The sequence below is a fragment of the Coregonus clupeaformis genome, chromosome 18 (assembly GCF_020615455.1).
Source record: "Coregonus clupeaformis isolate EN_2021a chromosome 18, ASM2061545v1, whole genome shotgun sequence".
Classification (NCBI taxonomy): domain Eukaryota; kingdom Metazoa; phylum Chordata; class Actinopteri; order Salmoniformes; family Salmonidae; genus Coregonus; species Coregonus clupeaformis.
In genome coordinates, this window is record NC_059209.1 from 20,501,199 (window position 1) to 20,521,921 (window position 20,723).

At 43.4% G+C, this 20,723-nt stretch overlaps 1 protein-coding gene across 1 annotated transcript; it reads right to left on the reverse strand.

The window, feature by feature from the left end:
- Window positions 1-320: 320 nt before the first annotated feature.
- LOC121551225 (retinal dehydrogenase 1-like) lies at window positions 321-10,213 on the reverse strand. The gene is made up of 14 exons (XM_041863781.2): window positions 9,901-10,213; window positions 8,205-8,344; window positions 6,452-6,556; window positions 6,121-6,261; window positions 5,824-5,953; window positions 5,596-5,657; window positions 5,297-5,425; window positions 3,438-3,551; window positions 3,094-3,196; window positions 2,750-2,934; window positions 2,306-2,470; window positions 1,923-2,080; window positions 1,550-1,624; window positions 321-1,443 (listed from the first exon to the last, which is right to left on the reverse strand). The coding sequence occupies exons 1-14, from the start codon at window positions 9,956-9,958 to the stop codon at window positions 1,371-1,373; spliced, it is 1,638 nt and encodes a 545-aa protein (XP_041719715.1). The 5' UTR covers window positions 9,959-10,213; the 3' UTR covers window positions 321-1,370.
- Window positions 10,214-20,723: the final 10,510 nt, after the last annotated feature.

Sequence of the window (20,723 nt, forward strand, 5' to 3'; positions counted from 1 at the left end):
GTCTCAGCAGAGATCTAAACTTCTACTCATTTCAGTCTGAAATCATATGTTAATAGTTTGTAAGATATCCATTTGTAGTACTTTTTTGTGTGCTAGCGCTTTACATTCACGCTCGGTAATAACAGGGTAATAACATGGTAATAACCATGTTTTAACTACAGTAGTAGTTACGAATGTAGTTTCCCCCCAATCCTTCCCTGTCATCCCAATTAGCCCATGGTTTGTTAATAGGAAGATGGTCGTTTCTATGTAATAACGGCTAATCAGTGCTGGAAAATGCAACATTACCTGTTTGTCTTTAGTTCTGTACTGTTATATGCATTCCCCATAAAAGTGTAATGTGTATTTAGTGTAAAGTGTCTTGAAGTGTTCAAGTGACAAACAAAGCCCAGTTCATAATCAGAGGTTTCTTTATTGATAAAAAATATATGCACAAGATATGACAAGTGACATTCGGTGACATGCTGTAACTTAACTAAAAGGAAAAAGACTGCTAAAAAATGAGTTATTGAGTTTTTGGTTGGCCGGCAATTTGGTGCCACTTTACACTGAATAAGGCCACATGATACGTTTATGTGGAATGGATATAATAGTAGAACTAAAGAGAAACGGGTAATGTTGAATTTTCCAGCACTGATTCTGCGTTATTACATAGAATCTACCATCTCTGTTTCCAGGTACAAAGCCATGGGCTAGTTGGAATGTTAGGAAAGGTTTGGGTACCCTGTTATTAGGCTGTTTTCACCAAACTGGAATGTAAAGTGCTACCTTTTTGGTATTACAACTAATAAAATACAAGAGTTACAAAATATGTCTACGAATATCTATGTCAGCTATATCAGGTCTTATATGCTTACTTATGGGAGATTTACAGAAGCAAACACACATACACATTTACAGAAATACACAGTCACCATCCATTGACAATAACAAAGACTAGAGGACAGTATATACTATAAACCATTAAATTAAGATTCCAATGGATCTCAAACTACTGGACTGTTCAAATTGATCACATACAGTGTACTAATAATAGATTATACCAAAAACATTGTCTTTCATTCTAATTGGACCACAATAACCAGTGGGATGCAGTTTATATGATAAATCAATGATTCCAATTGATGATAAAGTTAACCGATTCTGCATGCAAACTTGTTTCGGATTAAGTGCTGTCCCGTCTAATGATGATGATAATTTTGGGCGACCTTGAGCACCCTGAGGGCTGTTTTTTAGACAGAAAGTTACACCCTGTTTTGTTTAAACGCATACAATAGTCTGTGGATCATTGCTGAGAATTCCCAGTTGGTCCATAGAGAATTTCGGTGGAAGTCCTACTGAAAGACTTGTGTGGTACCGTACAGCAAGTCTTAGGAGTTCTTCTGTGAGATTTTGATAGTTACAGCCTTGACCTCTGTGTACTCCTGGAGGCCATACTCCCCTCTGAAACCCAGACACATGGTACAAACAATAATGAAACTCAGATAAACTAAATGAATAAATTAATTTAGGTCTTATTCTAGAAGTCTGGAAATCTGGAATCACTCACAGTTCCCTCCCATTCCCGGACATCTTAAACCCTCCGAAGGGACATTGGGTACTCATGGCATTGTAGCAGTTCACCCTATGATAAAGAGGAAATCAAAGGCCCAGTTCAAATACCTTTGAAATACAAATTCATTTGAAACATTCCTTCAACAATGTGCGTTATAAGGATGTGATTATTGAACTAGATTTTTGTAAACTGAATAATCCATAAATAGTCACTTCCTCATAACCCACAGTGTTGAAGAGGTGTTTCATATGAAATCACGCTGCCAGATTATAATGAGATTTACAGTATTTGCACAGATCTGTGCTCTTTTGCCAGATAAAAATGTTGCCCGAACTGGTAAAACGCTTTTGGAGGTGTCCATACATACCACACCATGCCGGCCTGTAAAGCTGAGGACACAGTGAGGGCTTTGTCGATGTCATTGGTGAAAACTCCAGCAGCCAGGCCGTAATGGGTGGCGTTGGCCCTCTGAATTACCTCATTCACACTGCGGAAACGCATGATCTGCTGCACCGGTCCAAAGATCTGAGCGAGAGAGAAGAGAGAGAAGAGAGAGAAGAGAGAGAGAAGAGAGAGAGAGAGAGAGAGAGAGAGAGAGAGAGAGAGAGAGAGAGAGAGAGAGAGAGAGAGAGAGAGAGAGAGAGAAAGGAGGGGGGAGAGAAAGAGAGTGAGATAGATAATTTGTGCTTTCTCATGTGTGTGTGTGAGAGAAAGAGTATGTTGTATGTATGTCTGTGTGTTTGTGTTTACCTCTTCTTTGGCAATACGCATGTCGTCAGTGACATTAGAGAAGACAGTGGGTTGGATGAAGAGGCTCTTCCGGTCCCAGGGGGCCCCCCCACACTCCAGTGTGGCCCCCTCCCTCTTCCCACTCTCAATTAGCTCCAGGATCTTATCAAACTGCTTCTGATCTATCTGCACCAACAAGGAGAACATCCAACAATCATCACCACATGAACTTTGACTGTCATTGTAAAAGTGTTCATATGAAAGCTTCAGATCTTGCGACTTTGATATTAAAACTCACTCGACTGTCTTGAAATGTTCGATGATATTCAAATTTGCAGATGTACTTGCTGCCACACGGCACATCTTCATCATCAAGGCGAAGGTGTCAGGAAAACTAATGTTTCAGGTCCCGCAGCTGTACTACTATTGTTATCCATTTGGGGATAATAGTGTGTTCTACCTTACCTGTGGTCCCTGGTCCACTCCTGGTACCAGTGGGTTTCCCAGGACCTTGTTACGGGCCTTCTCCGCGCTACGAAAAACAAACTCCTCATAGATAGAGTCCTCCACAAACACCCTGGAGCCAGCCAGGCAGCACTGGCCCTGGTTGAAGAAGAGACCACTGTGGGCCTGCTCCACCGCATACTCCACTACAACACACATATACACACATGTTAATGAACACTTGCCTGTATACACAGACACAAACTCAACACACCCCAAAAACGTATAAACACAAACACACACAGACAGACGAGCATACGTACGTACGCATGCATGCACACACAAACACACACACACACACTCACAGTCACAGTCTGCGAAGACAATATTGGGGTTCTTGCCGCCCAGCTCCAGAGTAACACGTTTCAGGTTGCTGTCACCAGCAGCCTTCTGGATGAGTTTCCCTACCTGGAAACCACCACAGGGAAAAAAGCTAAATCAGTAAACAGTTACAACTTAACTATTACCAAAACCCCATCTAATCTGGCAACCATTCGCACCAAATGGGGAGGGCACTGGGCTGGGGGTTTAGTAGACGGCAGATTACCTCAGAAATGGTCTAATAGGAAGGAGATTGTGAACTAAGGGTTGGGTGAACAGAGAAATGTGTCACTATTGAAAGTCAATGGGTCATTCTCTGAATACATACAGCAGTTGATCCAGTGAATGCTATTTTGTCAATGTCCATATGATGAGCAATGGCACTGCCTGCTGTTGGACCGTATCCTGGCAGCACGTTCACCACGCCTGGAGGAAAACCAGCCTGGACACACACACACACAGAATGAAAGAGACCAACATGATCTTATTAACTCAGGTCTATATTTTCAAATGTCTGATTTTGGAATCATTAATTACGGACATACAGTTGAAGTCGGAAGTTTACATACACTTAGGTTGGAGTCATTAAAACTTGTTTTCCAACCACTCCACACATTTCTTGTTAACAAACTATAGTTTTGGCAAGTCGGTTAGGACATCTACTTTGTGCATGACACAAGTCATTCTTCCAACAATTGTTTACAGACAGATTATTTCACTTATAATTCACTGTATCACAATTCCAGTGGGTCAGACGTTTACATACACTAAGTTGACTGTGCCTTTAAACAGCTTGAAAAAATCCAGAAAATGATGTCATGGCTTTAGAAGCTTCTGATAGGCTAATTGACATCATTTGAGTGGTGTACCTGTGGATGTATTTCAAGGCCTGGTGCACTTCACAAAATAGATGGCATCATGAGGAAGGAAACTTATGTGGATATATTGAAGCAACATCTCAAGACATCAGTCAGGAAGTTAAACAAAGTCAAGGTATTGGAGTGGCCATCACAAAGCCCTGACCTCAATCCTATAGAAAATGTGTGGACAGAACTGAAAATGCGTGTGCAAGCAAGGAGGCCTACAAACCTGACTCAGTTACACGAGCTCTGTCAGGAGGAATGGGCCAAAATTCACCCAACTTATTGTGGGAAGCTTGTGGAAGGCTACCCGAAACGTTTGACCTAAGTTAAACAATTTAAAGGCAATGCTACCAAATACTAATTGAGTGTATGTAAACTTCTGACCCACTGGGAATGTGATGAAAGAAATAAAAGCTGAAATAAATCATTCTCTCTACTATTATTCTGACATTTCACATTCTTAAAATAAAGTGGTGATCCTAACTGACCTAAGACAGGGAATTTTTACTAGGATTAAATGTCAGGAATTGTGAAAAACTGAGTTTAAATGTGTTTGGCTAAACTGTATGTAAACTTCCGACTTCAACTGTACCTCAACAAAATGATTCCATTAGCTAGTTCTACCAGCTCTCACAGTCTCACGTCATAATTAGACCTTCATCCATGTCTCTCAAACGTCAAATGAAGGTCTACCAAATGTCACATTTCAAAGTGTTTAAGGTTAAGTTTAGGCATTATCTTTAAGGTTAGGGTTAAGTTCAGGCATTAACTCAAAATTCTTACGGTTAGGCATTAAATCAGAATGGTTAAGGTAAGGTTTAAGGTTTGGGATAGGCTTAAAACAAAAAGATCAAAAACAACTTTCTATCACTTGATTGAAACTTGCAACCTTTGGAATCAGAGGCAGATGCTTATGTCCATCCGCCAGCCCCGTCCACAACGCCGAAACCAACTTGAAGATAACAACGCTCACTGTTGCCCCCTAGTGGCCGGTTTCCACGTAATCTCCCGACGTCCTCATATATGGATGGACGTCGAATACTGACTTGCATAACGGGTGACCTGGCAGAGCTAGTCAAGGCAATGACTACAATGACCGCAGGAGCCTCTAGGTTTAGGGTTAGGCATAACTTCAAGGGGTTCACATAAGAGTAAAGAGCAGGTCCAGATTAAAACAGAAAAAACACACTTCATCCTTGAGGTTGAGGGTGAGTAATAGTTGTTGAGTTAAGCTAAACGTATCTTGACGGTACGGCTAATGTGCTGTGAGAATACCTCTAAAGTATTAGAGATGTATGCGCATGTTTGCATGTGAGTAATCTACCTCTTTGATAAGGTAGGCCATGTGCAGGGCTGTTAGGGGTGTCTGTTCGGCTGGTTTGATGATTACAGTGTTTCCACAGCACAGAGCTGGAGCGATCTTCCAGGCAAACATCATCACAGGGAAATTCCACTGCATTCAGAGGTGCAAAGGTACAGGTTATACAAGAACTGAGGACACGCACGCACCACACACACACACACACACACACACACACACACACACACACACACACACACACACACAAATGCACGCGCACACACACACACACACACCCACACACACAAATGGGATTTACTTACTGGAATGATTTGTCCACACACCCCAATGGGCTCGTGTCGTGTGTAGGTAAAATACTCTCCATCTGCAGACAATGACATGTAAAGGAATTTGGGCAATAAGTCTGCTGTTCTATCCTTTGAAATAATTTCATCATAGGTATGTAAATACAATAATTGATACTTCAATCAGGTGGATATGATCTCATATTTGTGAGATGGTCAAATTAAAGTGTTTGCGGATGAACTCACCCACAGGAATGGTTTTGCCTTGTATCTTGTCAGCCCATCCTCCATAATAACGCAGGGTTTTAATAGTGGCCATCAGATCCACAAAGTACGCCATGAGGAAGATCTTTCCTGAGTCAAGAGCCTCCAACGTCTGAGTACATATACATTAAACAGACTTATGAAGAACTCCTCAACAACATCTAGCAAATGCATAACAAATATCGAGCCCAGATATGGGACATGTGGGACATATGGCTGTTGAGCACTTGCAGTGTTAGACTGTGTGTGTGTGTGTGTGTGTGTGTGTGTGTTCCTTACAGCTAGTCGGAGACGGTCCCTCTCCACCAGGTCAGCCAGCCTGTTGAGCAGCAGCCCTCTGTCGGACGCGTCCATGCATCGCCATGGAGACCCCAGTTGGAAGGCTGCCCTCGCACTCCGGACCGCCTTGTCCACATCCTCCTGGGTATGAAAGGATAGTTAGACATGCACATGCACACAGACAGGCAGACATACGAAAGTCAAACAGGCACGCAAACAGATACAGACGCACGAACACTTTCTCTCTCTTTCTCAACCTTACTCAGACAAAGAACCACACAAAAATTGATTGATTGATAGTTTTTTTTGACTAGTTGACAATGTCACTCACGGTGTCTGCCTCCTCTACCTCACACAGCAGGTCTCCAGTGGCAGGGTTGTGAACTGGCATCTTCCGTCCGCTGCAGGACTCATGCCACTCGTTATCAATGAATATCTGATCTCCCCAAATCACATAAACACACAACAGCAAGACAGATGACCTTAGTAAAAACCTCACTAATGAATATGCCATGAACACAGACCCAACAAACCCCAGGCTGGTGCTATACACTGAGTGTACAAAACATTAAGGACACCTTCCTAATATTGAGTTGCACCCCCCTTTGCCCTGAGAACAGCCTCAATTCGTCAGGGCATGGACTCTACAACGTGTCGAAAGCATTCCACAGGGATGCAGGCCAATGTTGACTCCCATGCTTCACACAGTTGTGTGAAGTTGGCTGGATGTCCTTTGGGTGGTGGACCATTCTTGATACACACGGGAAACTGTTGAGCGTGAAAAACCAAGCACCGTTGCAGTTCTTGACACAAACCGGTGCCCCTAACACTAATTACCATACCCTGTTTAACGGCACTTAAATATTTTGTCTTGCCCATTCACCCTCTGAATGGCACACATACACAATACATGTCTCAATTGTCTCAAGGCTTAAGAATCCTTCTTTACCCGTCTCCTCCCCTTCATATACACTGATTGAAGTGGATTTAACAAGTGACATCCATAAGTGATCATAGCTTTCACCTGGATTCACCTGGTCAGTCTATGTCATGGAAAGAGCAGGTGTTCTTAATGTTTTGTACACTCAGTGTACACTGTACACTACACACAAACACTCATGTGTCAATTAACTCCTAACCTGCTCCTAGATCTGTTTGTGCTGTCTTGCCAACTATGGGAATTGACATGCCAAACATGACAAAACAGCGACCATGGGAGTTGGCTATATAGCGAAAACAGATCTGGGACCAGGCTAATGAACACGCTCCCTCCTGTCATCCACGACCACGGGCCTCTGGCAGAAAGCATAGTTTTCCATTTCAGGGAACAGACTCCATAACAATGAGTTCGATTTTTATCCTCAGTAGAGCATGTTTTATAGTTTTGTCCAGACCAGATCTGTGTTTATTGCAAAAGAAAGATTAACCTTTGATTAAATCCTTTCACTTGATTAGATGCATCTGAGTGTTGTTAAGTAAGTCAACATATTAAAATAATAAATAAGTCGAGGTAACTCTACTGTAATAAACTTTCTGATAAAGACACAGTAAACAGTTTACTGACTTCCTCTGCTCCTGGGAACCATCTTGTTAAAGGGATGTAAATACCACACTCATTCTACTACATCTCCAATAGACACACACACACACACACACACACACACACACACACACACAAACACACAAACACACAAATATAAAGTATTCATGAAGAACTATTAATTAAATATGCCATTATAAATAAAATGCATCAGAACATGTAGACGTTTAGACAAAATGTTGTAGCTGAAGATTTAGAGAGGGGACATCTGGAAAAAGATTGGACTGCGCAACATACCGTGTGATATTCACTATAGCATTAATCAGTGGCGGTTCTTTATAACAGAGACTACCATTTACACATCAAAAGCCTTTTCACCAGCAAATATACTACAAAACACTCCTAAATCTAAGAATGCATAGATGATTTTAGCAGCAAAGTAGTCCACAAAATGCAACCTTTAAAACAAAAAGCTAAAGAGAATACATAGCCTACACAAACATAATTACATACTACATTAGCTATAAAGATTGTTCCAGCTGACCTTAGTGTACTGGACCTCCAGGTCAGGGACAGGCATGGGCATGGTCTGTTTGGCTGGCCCGGCGTCTCCATGGTCCGGATCATGGTCCTGGTGGTTCTGGCAGTTTCCTGGCTCGGAGCTCATGTTGCACTGTTTTCCCACTGGGACAGCAAAAGGTGAAATTGTATGACACTGGGTTGAACACATGCCCCTCTCTCATCCCACCTACCGTCTCCTGCCCCTTCCTCTCATTGGGAGGCACTGATTGGACAATAGGCAAACCTGTGGAAGGGGGTGATTTGCATAGTTCAACCTGATTGGAGGGATGGTAAGAACTTTACAGTCACAGGTTCTATCAAAGAGACGTGGTTGGTGGACATTTAAGTAAATCAAACCGACCAATCAAGTTTTCAAAACTACAAAAAGAGAAAGGCAACACGTGAAAGTAAAAACAACAGTACACAGTAAAATGGACTAAAAGCAATACAAGCAATGTGTGTGACCATGCGAGCGTGCGCATAGTACTCGCAAAAGCAAGTGTGGAAAAGTTGTCATCCCTATAGAATTGTCATCCCTACAGAATATACCATATGAAAATGGTGCCAAATGAGATATTGGCATCTGCTACTGCCTCACACTGAGGGGTCAGAGGTCGCGACTGGCACCATAAAGTCGGGGCTGGCGGTGCTGGCTGCAGAGCCCTGATCTCATCTCATTAGGCTACAGAGGGAACCTGAGGACAGCAGGGTCATGTTCATTAGGCACTAAATTAAAATAAACAGAGTGAGACAGAGAGAGGAACTGGGTTACCAGTTCCCGGTCACCTTTGCAGAGAGGAACTACCTGGACAAAACGCTGATTTTTGTTTTCGTTGCAAAATGTTTTGGAAATGTTTTCAGTCCATTTTGTCAACCATCATTATCATATCTCCTGGGTCGTGTTCTTTTGGCATCACATGTGCTGAAACAGGGAGGGACTACCTGTTGTGTCTCCTAATGAACACGACACTGTTTAGTTATTGGACAGAAATGACAAATGTATATTGTTGGACAGTAGTTGGGAAATATGTTGATAGAGCAAAAAGTTAACCACGATAAAATTTGACTATTTTAGTGACCAAGGATTTCATTGCTAGTGATGTGTGTAACATTTTCAATTCAACCATTAGTTAAAATTGTGTCTTAAAAAAGTTTCCTTGGAATAAATACTTAAATAAACGTCTCTCTCAAACAATGCGTCATATTGACATTGTGTTTGCATGAACATTATACTGATTCTAACTGATTCTAATAGTGCTGCATTTTGAAGCACTACTTGAGAAAGACACAGAATTCAAAATGTATTAGCCTATTATATTTAATAGATCATCCTTTTTGATAATCGGCTGACATTCATATAAAATCAAAGTCACCTATACAAAAAATGGGTACATTTTCATGTACTCCTGAAGAATAAAGTTAGTTCTTTTACTGTCTTCATTTGATGTGAAAAGTATTTCTAGTTTAATTTTTTTATGAAATCCAAATAGTTTCTAAATCCAAACTTTATACCAAACATAATTACAGTATGTGAAGAAAAACAGGTTATTTACACAAGAATAATGTACATTTATTATAACTTCATTAACCTTGACTTGTGACGTATGGCATTAGCAGACTGTGAGAAACAAATAAATGACTGGACGCAGTGGATATGGACCTTAGTTTGGCTGTCTTACCTGTGCATGCAGATGGCGCACCTGCAGATTGAACATTCTCAACTCCAATCACCGGCATGTCTTCAACTCTCCTCACTGCAGCCCTAAATTTCAGAAAGGCAAAAGTACCCAATGCAGACCCACCGCCCCTCTTATATAGTTGCACTCACATAAAAAAAAAAAAGCCCCACTTCTTACTGGGACCAACAGAGAACCACATAGCTGTCGCACCCACCAGGGACCCACGCCTTTGGGCCCATACGCTAATCACTGTTCAAACAGAACCAATCCCTATTTTCCACTTTACGCACCACGATTGTTCTACACTGGCCGCGAGGCAAGCGCGCATAGCGCTCAGCTTCCATGACTGTGAAACGCAGCATGTCATTTTTGATATGAGGGCCACCTCTTGTCTTTCCCGGTCACCTTTGCATTGGTCCAATCCACTTATCTCTGCCGAAAGGGAAATTTAAAAAAGGGACTAGTTTTACACCACTTTGGGTTATTGCACGCCCGATTTGGAGGCGGTAAATGTAATAATTGGGAAGATTTTAGCTTTGATAAGGGCCCCCTGCTGGCCCGCTGTCTCCCAGGAACAATACCATCGCATAACTGTGTCTGGTGCGCCTCTATTTTGGTGTAGCCCGTCTGGAAAGACGCAAAGTCCTTTGAAAATTACCCCTGGGCTTAGACAACATAACCTTCGTAATTAACCCTCGTTAAATAATGAAAAGCACCGCAGAGCTGCATTTTGGAGTGTTGTAATGTGCCTTGAAAAAGAGGCATACGCTGATGTATTTTTTCTCCTTATCTCAAACTCAGCACACATTTTGGACTCACATTTAGTAGGCTGATTCTTTGAGCCAATTGCAGTGGAGATGAGGATGATGATGAGGATGATATCCTTGACAATGAAATTAGGCTAGATGGTGTCCAGTAAAACTGAACATCTGTATGCCAGAAAGAAGCAACAAGAGCCCATCAGTGCTAATTGCAACTAATGACCGCATCCCAACCCAATACACATTTATACAGCTCTATGTGTGTGACGCGTGCGTGCATGTGTGTGTGAATATGTGTGTATCTATATTTGCTGTGTGTTGTAATGTATGTGTTTGTGTGTGTGTGTGCATGTGTGCGTGTGTGCCTGTGTGTATAGTAGGGTCCTGGTAGGTTCCTTGGTGGTGTCTCCAGTGAGTCTAGTCTGTGTTGGTTGTCGCCATGGCTCCGTGACACATGTTGCCCCAGTGGCTGTGCTAATGACGGAGGGAGGAGGAGTGGCGGCACTGCCGGACCACTCAGCCTGGACTGGGACTGGGCCTAGGTGGGTCAAAGGAGGCGTCGCAGCCTGACAGCACTGGGTGTCCCACAATTGAGCCTGAGTGGAACCGACGACCCATTGGAGAGAGGAAGAGAGGGATATGAAGGGATATGGAGAGAGAGGATTTGCACATAGGCCACAAACAGAGAGAAAGCAGGGCATACAAATAGAGTAAACATTCAGTATAGAGACAAAATGCTGAGTCTGGATTGAAGGCGGCCTGCTTTCAATGTTGATAGTCTTCCTCTTGCATGATCTTGTGTAGACTGGCTTCCTTGTATGTTATTCTATATGTGTGTCTAAGGTATTTCCATAAAAACAGTTCATTCAAGGTCAACACATTATATTCCAACTCCAAGGATCCCGAGACTTACCAGAAGAACATACAGATGGAGGATCTTAACTTGATCACCCTGTTGTTACAGGAAATGTCCTGCACAGCTGGACATGCAAACTTAGTGTATTCAAGGTATAAAAAGGCTACTAAAGTTAGTAATTTACACAAACATTTCATACTTGATTTGCCCTAACAAAAAATGTATCAACCCCTACAAAAATATCCATTAATTATAATCCACACAATAATTCACATTTCCTGTTGCTGCAGGATTATTTTCCTGCTGTGAGAAACTGGTCAAATTAAGATCCTACATCTGCACCTTATCTGAAAACAAATCGTTAATTTTCAATTACGAAATTCTCCAACATTTGTGCTGTTTCTATGCTGCAAGACTCAGTCCAGGGTCATATATTCTGCTGTCACTGAATCATTTGATCCCAGACCCACTCTTTAAATGGTAACCTTTGACATTTTAAACCATTTAGTCTTTCAACTTCTTGTTTAGGTTGGCAGTATACTGATATGCCAGCTAAGTGAAATTGTATATATCTGGTTTTTCTTCAGAAGGAGGAAACTACCATTTACAAGAGCAATGATAAACAGGTACAATAAACAGAACACGTAGCAAAGATATTTGTATTTGTATTTATTATGGATTCCCATTAGCTGCTGCCAAAGCAGAAGCTACTCTTCCTGGGGTCCAGCAAAATTAAGGCAGTTAAACATTACAATACATTCACAATAGATTTCACAACACATTAAATGTGTGCCCTCAGGCCACTACTCTACTACCACATACAGTACTAGTCAAAAGTTTGGACACACCTACTCATTCAAGAGTTTTTCTTTATTTTTACTATTTTTTACATTTTAGAATACTAGTGAAGACAAAACTATGAAATAACACGTATGGAATCATGTAGTAACCAAAAAAGTGTTAAACAAATCAAAATATATTTAATATTTGAGATTCTTCAAATAGCCACCCTTTGCCTTGATGACAGCTTTACACACTCTTGGCATTCTCTTATTTTTACTATTTTTTACATTTTAGAATACTAGTGAAGACAAAACTATGAAATAACACGTATGGAATCATGTAGTAACCAAAAAAGTGTTAAACAAATCAAAATATATTTTATATTTGAGATTCTTCAAATAGCCACCCTTTGCCTTGATGACAGCTTTACACACTCTTGGCATTCTCTCAACCAGCTTCACCTGGAATGATTTTCCAACAATCCCACATATGCTGAGCGTAGCCCATGCTGGTTAAGTGTGCCTTGAATTCTAAATAAATCACAGACAGTGGCACCAGCAAAGCACCCCCAAACCATAACACCTCCTCCTCCATGCTTTACGGTGGGAACTACACATGCGGAGATCATCAATTTGGAATGCAGACCTAAGGACACATTTCCACCGGTCTAATGTCCATTGCTCGTGTTTCTTGGCACAAGCAGGTCTCTTCTTCTTGTTGGTGTCCTTGAGTAGTGGTTTCTTTGCAGCAATTCGACCATGAAGGCCTGTTTCACACAGTCCCCTCTGAACAGTTGATGTTGAGATGTGTCTGTTACTTGAACTCTGTGAAGCATTTATTTGGCCTGCAATTTCTGAGGCTGGCAATTCTAATGAACTTATCCTATGCAGCAGAGGTAACTCTGGGTCTTCCATTCCTGTGGCGGTCCTCATGAGAGCCAGTTTCATCATAGCGCTTGATGGTTTTTGCGACTGCACTTGAAGAAACCTTAAAAGTTCTTGAAATGTTCCGTATTGACTGACCTTCATGTCTTAAAGTAATGATGGACTGTCATTTCTCTTTACTTATTTGAGCTGTTCTTGCCATAATATGGTCTTGGTCTTTTACCTAATAGGGCTATCTTCTGTATACCACCCCTACATTGTCACAACACAACTGATTGGCTCAAACGAATTAAGAAGGAAAGAAATTCCACAAATTAACTTTTAAGAAGGCACACCTGTTCATTGAAATGCATTCCAGGTGACTAACTCATGAAGCTGGTTGAGAGAATGCCAAGAGTGTGCAAAGCTGTCATCACAACAAAGGGTGGCTATTTGAAGAATCTCAAATATAAAATATATTTTGATTTGTTTAACACTTTTTGGGTTACTACATGATTCCATATGTGTTATTTCATAGTTTTGATGTCTTCACTATTATTCTACAATTTAAAAAATAGTAAAAATAAAGAAAAACCCTTGAATGAGTAGGTGTGTCCAAACTTTTGACTGGTAGTGTATCTACAACACAAAATCCATGTGTACGTGTGTGTATAGTGCGTATGTTTTACTGCTTGCATTAGTTACTTGATGTGGAATAGAGTTCCATGTAGTCATGGCTCTATGTAGTACTGTGCACCTCCCATAGTCTGTTCTGGACTTGGGGACTGTGAAGAGACCTCTGGTGTCATGTCTTGTGGGGTATGCATGGGTGTCTGAGCTGTGTGCTAGTAATTCAAACAGACAGCTCGGTGCATTCAACATGTCAATACCTCTCACAAATACAAGAAGTAATGAAGTCAATCTCTCCTCCACTTTGAGACAGGAGAGACTGACATGCATATTATTAATGTTAGCTCTCTGTGTACATCTAAGGGCCAGCCTTGCTGCCCTGTTCTGAGCCAATTGCAATTTTCCTAAGTCCCTCTTTGTGGCACCTGACCACATGACTGAACAGTAGTCCAGGTGCGACAAAACTAGGGCCTGTAGGACCTGCCTTGTTGATAGTGCTGTTAAGAAGGTAGAACAGCGCTTTATTGTGGACAAACTTCTCCCCATCTTAGCTACTGTTGTATCAATATGTTTTGACCATGACAGTTTACAATCCAGGGGTACTCTAAGCAGTTTAGTCACCTCAACTTGCTCAGTTTGCACATTATTCGTTATAAGACTTAGTTGAGGTTTAGGGTTTAGTGAATGATTTGTCCCAAATACAATGCTTTTAATTTTTGAAATATTTAGGACTAACTTATTCCTTGCCACCCATTCTGAAACTAACTGCAGCTCTTTGTTAAGTGTTGCATCATTTCAGCTGCTGTAGTAGCTGACATGTTTAGTGTTAAGTTATCCACATACATAGACACACTGGCTTTAGTAAAGATTGAAAAAAAGTAAGGGGCCTAGACAGCTGCCCTGGGGAATTACTGATTCTACCTGGATTATGTTGGATAGGCTTCCATTAACAACCTCTGTGTTCTGTTAGACAGGTATCTCTTTATCCACAATATAGCAGGGGGTGTAAAGCCATAACACATCAGTTTTTCCAGCAGCAGACTATGATCGACAATGTCAAAACCTGCACTGAAGTCTAACAAAACAGCCCCCACAATCTTTTTATCATCAATTTCTCTCAGCCAATCATCAATCATTTGTGTAAGAACCTAGACAGACTGAAAGTAGCCTTCTCAGGCTCACCCACTGGGCAAAAACTGGTTGAGTCAACGTTGTTTCCACGTAATTTCAACCCAAAAACTCAATGTGATGATGTTAAATCAATGTGGAAAACTGATTGCATTTGCAAAAAGTCATCAACGTAAAGGCATTTCATATTTCTTTCATCCAATAACATGGTGACAGTTGTTGTTGATTTCACGTTGAATTCACATTAGTTGACAACTCAACGAAATGTAAATCAAAACCAGAAGTTGAACTGTGCACACTGTCTGCATCCGAAAAAGGACACACAGGACCATATACAGTTGAAGTCAGAAGTTTACATAAGCCTTAGCCAAATACATTCAAAATCTGTTTTTCACCATTCCTGACATTCAATCCTAGTAAAAATTCCCTGTCTTACGTCAGTTAGGATCACCACTTTATTTTAAGGATGTGAAATGTCAGAATAATAGTAGAGAGAATGATTTATTTCAGCTTTTATTTATTTCATCACATTCCCAGTGGGTCAGAAGTTTACATACACTCAATTAGTATTTGGTAGCATTGCCTTTAAATTGTTTAACTTAGGGTCAAACGTTTCGGGTAGCCTTCCATAAGCTTCCCACAATAAGTTGGGTGAATTTTGGCCCATTCCTCCTGACAGAGCTGGTGTAACTGAGTCAGGTTTGTGATGGCCACTCCAATACCTTGACTTTGTTGTCCTTAAGCCATTTTCCTACAACTTTGGAAGTATGCTTGGGGCCATTTGGAAGACCCATTTGCGACCAAGCTTTAACTCCCTGACTGATGTCTTGAGATGTTGTTTCAATATATCCTCCTAATTTTCCTTCCTCATGATGCCATCTATTTTGTGAAGTGCACCAGTCCCTTCTGCAGCAAAGCACCCCCACAGCATGATGCTGCCACCCCCGTGCTTCACGGTTGGGATGGTGTTCTTCAGCTTGCAAGTGACCCCTTTTTCATCCAAACATAACGATGGTCATTATGGCCAAACTGTTCTATTTTTGTTTCATCAGACCAGAGGACATTTCTCCAAAAAGTACGATCTTTGTCCTCATGTGCAGTTGCAAACCGTAGTCTGGCTTTTTTATGGCGGTTTTGGAGCAGTGGCTTCTTCCATGCTGAGCGGCCTTTCAGGTTATGTCGATATAGGACTCGTTTTACTGTGGATATAGATACTTTTGTACCTGTTTCCTCCAGCATCTTCACAAGGTCCTTTGCTGTTGTTCTGGGATTGATTTGCACTTTTTGCACCAAAGTACGTTCATCTCTAGGAGACAGAACGCGTCTCCTTCCTGAGCGGTATGACAGCTGCGTGGTCCCATGGTGTTTATACTTGCAAGCTATTGTTTGTACAGATGAACATGGTACCTTCAGGCATTTGGAAATTGCTCCCAAGGATGAACCAGACTTGTGGAGGTCTACAATCTTTTTTCTGAGGTCTTGGCTGATTTCTTTTGATATTCCCATGATGTCAAGCAAAGAGGCACTGAGTTTGAAGGTAGGCCTTGAAATACATCCACAGGTACACCTCCAATTGACTCAAATGATGTCAATTAGCCTATCAGAAGCTTCTAAAGCCATGACATAATTTTCTGGAATTTTCCAAGCTGTTTAAAGGCATAGACAACTTAGTGTATGTAAACTTCTGACCAACTGGAATTGTGATACAGTGAATTATAAGTGAAATAATCTGTCTGTAAACAATTGTTGTAAAAATTACTTGTGTCATGCCCAAAGTAGATGTCCTAACCGACTTGCCAAAACTATAGTTTGTTAACAAGAAATTTGTGGAATGGTTGAAAAACAAGTTTTAATGACTCCAACCTAAGTATATGTAAACTTCCGACTTCAACTGTAATACTGATATCACCCTGGTCTACAGACATGTCTTCACCAACATTGCCAATGCTTACAGTCCGACGACTGGTATCTTTAGAGCACCAATGAGAGGAGCATACTACTTAAGATATACTGCCTTTTCAGCATCTAAATGTAGGAGAGTGTATCTATATAAAAATGTAAATGTTATTGTGACTGTGACTGATACTTCATCCAGACATGATGGAGAGGACAGTGGATCCAATGGTGTCACACAGCAGTTGAACGCAAGGTATAAAGTCTACACACGTCTGAGTTACCATTGTCACATCTATGATGATTGAGCCGTTTCACCGGCTTCCTGCTCTTCACTTAGAAAGTTGTTTACTTACTATGTTGTCTGCCTGATTACCTTAAGAAGTGCACTCTTTTAGGCTGTGATTGAGATTCTTCAACACATGTTTGGACTAAGAATTTGAAGGAATGCATGTGAAAACTGAACATATTTTATTTTATTAGCTAATGAAATACATGAACTGTGCTGTTGAAGGCCATGCTAGAAAAATTAAGTTGGAGGTGAATTTAAATTTGATCGAAAATAGAAGTTGAAAGATGTATAAAAGACATGACCATGTTTGACGGATTTAAGTAGTTTGTTGAAATAATGCAGAATGGTTGAAATGTTGAAATAATGAATACAATTTGCGAGTAAGCATATTTTACAAATTGTTTACAATATTCTCTTCTTAGTCAAGAATGTACCCTACACAAATTTAGGAATGAGCTCCCTCAAAAGTTCACAATCGGTCAATACTAAATAAAAATGTCCCTTCTGTCACGGTTTCGGCCGAGGCTGCCTCTCTCCCTTGTTCGGGCAGGCTTCGGCGTTCGTCGTCTCCGGAATTCTAGCTGCCACCGATAGATGTTTCATGTTCGTTTGCTTTTGTCTGTTTGTTTCCACACCTGTTTCTGTTTTGACGTAATTAGTGTCCTATAAGTTTCTCGTTGTGTTTGTCTAGTGTTGTATATGATTGTTTCCGTCAGTGTTGTGTCTTGCTCGGGTTGGCGTATTTCTCCACTGTGCTGGAGCTTATTTGCACTTGTGTGTGCACCGTTTCATTTGGTGCGCACCTGTTGGTGCGCATCTACCTTTCGCCTTCGTGCGTGTTTTTTGCTGTCGGGCTTAGTTGTCCTGTTGCCTGTGTTTGGGCCATAATACAGCTTTTTGGAACATTCAGTCTCGTCCTGCGTTTGATTCCTACACTACACCTACAACACGCCCTGACAGAATCATATACCACAAATGGAATCAGCAGGAGCCGAAGCAGCCCAGACGAGACTGGAAGCCCAGGTTCGGGACCAGCAAGAGCAGCTCCTGCAGATGGGGACCGCCCTGCAGGAGGTGATTACCACACTCCGAGGCTGGGGTTCGCCTCCACCGCCGCCCGCCCTGCCAGCACCATCGGCCAGCCCGCCCATTCCAGCTCCGGAACCTCGAGGAGTCCGACTATCTCTCCCGAGGGCCTACGACGGGACCGCGGCTGGGTGTCAGGGATTCCTGCTCCAGGTAGAGCTATACCTGGCCACAGTGCACCCGGCACCTTCAGGGCATGAGAGCGTGTCCGCCCTGATCTCCTGCCTGGCCGGAAAAGCGTTGGAGTGGGCCAACGCGGAGTGGAGGAAGATCGACGCCACGCGATTACGTACACCGAGTTCTCCCGCCGCTTCAGGGCGGTGTTTGACCATCCCCGGAAGCGGCGGGGAGCGTCTGGTCTTCCTCCGGCAGGGGAGGAGAAGTGCCCAGGAATTCGCGCTCGAATTCCGTACTCTAGCGGCAGATGCAGGGGTGGAATGAGCGGGCCCTCATCGATCTATACCCGATGCAGCCTACGAGAGGACGTCCGTCGGGAGCTGGCTTGTAGGGACACCAGCCTCACTTTCGACCAGCTGGTTGATATGTCCATCAGGCTGGATACCCTGCTGGCTACCCGCGGACGTCCTGCGGAGGGTCCGTCCATTCCCACCCTCCAGCGCCTCCGAGCCTTGTCCTATGGAGCTCGGGGCGCTGGCGCTAGAGAGAGGAGGAGTCGGCAGGCTAGGGGGGTCCATCCACTGCACCAACTGTGGTCGGGGAGGACACACCGCGGCTAGGTGCTGGGGATGGCCTCCTAGGGGAGATGACGACAGGTCCCGCACTGGGGATTCCTCCAGGTGAGTAGGCGCCCCACTCACCCAGAGCTCACTGTTGCCCATTTTTGTATGCCTGTACGTTTTCCACAGGTAGCACCTCATTCCCAGCATAAGGCGCTGGTAGATTCAGGCGCGGCTGGGAATTTTATTGATAAAAAGTTTTGTTTAGCGTTAGGGATTCCCCTCATTCCTGTTGATGTTCCTTTTCCCGTTCACGCCCTAGATAGTCGTCCGTTGGGTACGGGCTTAATCAGGAGGTCACGGCGCCACTTAGGATGTGTGCGCAGGGGGATCATCAGGAGATGATTCAGCTGTTCCTGATTGACTCTCCTGCGTATCCGGTGGTGCTGGGCATGCCCTGGTTGAGTACCCATAACCCAGTGATTTCGTGGCAGGAGAGGGCTCTGATGGAGTGGTCTGCTCAGTGTGTGGGTAGATGTTTGGGCGTGTCCATAGGGGCTACCTCGGTGGAGAGTCCAAACCAGGTGCCCCGCATTGCACGTTCCACCTGAGTATGGGGATTTGGCTATCGCGTTTAGTAAGGCGAGGGCGACGCGGTTGCCACCCCATAGGCAGGGGGATTGTGCGATAAACCTACAGGCAGGAGCTGCGCTCCCACCGAGCCATGTGTATCCTCTGTCTCAGGAGGAGAGGAAAGCTATGGAGATTTACATAGACGAATCGCTGAGACAAGGATACATACGGCCGTCCACTTCCCCGCGTCCTCGAGTTTCTTTTCGTGAAGAAAAAGGATGGTGGTTTGCGCCCGTGCATCGATTACCGTGGTCTCAATCAGATTACGGTGAAGTATAGTTATCCACTCCCGCTGATTGCGACCATGACTGAGTCGTTGCATGCGAGCGCGTTTCTTCACGAAATTAGATCTCGGAGCGCCGTACAACTTGGTGCGCATCAGGGAGGGTGATGAATGGAAAACAGCCTTTAGTACCACCTCGGGCCATTACGAGTATCTGGTCATGCCATACGGGTTGATGAACGCTCCATCAGTTTTCCAATCATTTGTGGATGAGATCTTCAGGGACATGCAGGGGCAGGGGGTGGTGGTGTACATTGATGACATTCTCGTGTACTCACCTACCCGTGTCGAGCATGTGGCCCTGGTGCGCAGGGTGTTGCGGAGGCTGGTGGAGCCACGACCTGTATGTGAAGGCAGAGAAGTGTCTGTTTTTCCAGGAGTCGGTCTCCTTTTTGGGTTATCAGTTGTCTGCGTCAGGGGTGAGGATGGAGGTAGACCGGGTGTCGGCCGTGCGTAATTGGCAAACACCAACCACTGTGAAGGAGGTGCAGCAGTTTTTGGGGTTTGCAAATTACTACAGGAGGTTTATCCGGGGTTTTGGACAGGTGGCAGCTCCCATCACGTCTCTGTTGAAGGGGGGTCGGTGCGTCTGCAGTGGTCGGCCGAGGCGGACAGGGCGTTTGGGAGGCTGAAGGACCTGTTTACCTCGGCCCCGGTGCTGGCGCATCCGGATCCCTCTTTGCCGTTCCAAGTAGAGGTGGAAGCGTCGGAGCCGGTTTAGGAGCCGTGCTTTCACACGATCTGGCGCGCCACCTAAACTCCGCCCCTGTGCTTTTTTATTCTAAGAAGCTCAGTCCGGCGGAGCGGAACTATGACGTAGGGACAGGGAGCTGTTAGCCGTGGTACAGGCTCTAAAGGTGTGGAGGCACTGGCTTGAGGGGGCTCAACACCCTTTCCTCATTTTGACGGACCACCGTAACCTGGAGTACATCCGGGCG

Coding starts and splice junctions, on each gene's coding strand:
- LOC121551225 (XM_041863781.2), bottom strand. CDS start 9,958: ATGCCGGTGATTGGAGTTGAGAATGTTCAATCTGCAGGTGCGCCATCT. Junction 8,345..9,900: donor TGCGCCATCTGCATGCACAG/GTAAGACAGCCA, acceptor TTGCTGTCCCAG/TGGGAAAACAGTGCAACATG. Junction 2,935..3,093: donor TGTCTTCGCAGACTGTGACT/GTGAGTGTGTGT, acceptor TGTGTGTTGTAG/TGGAGTATGCGGTGGAGCAG.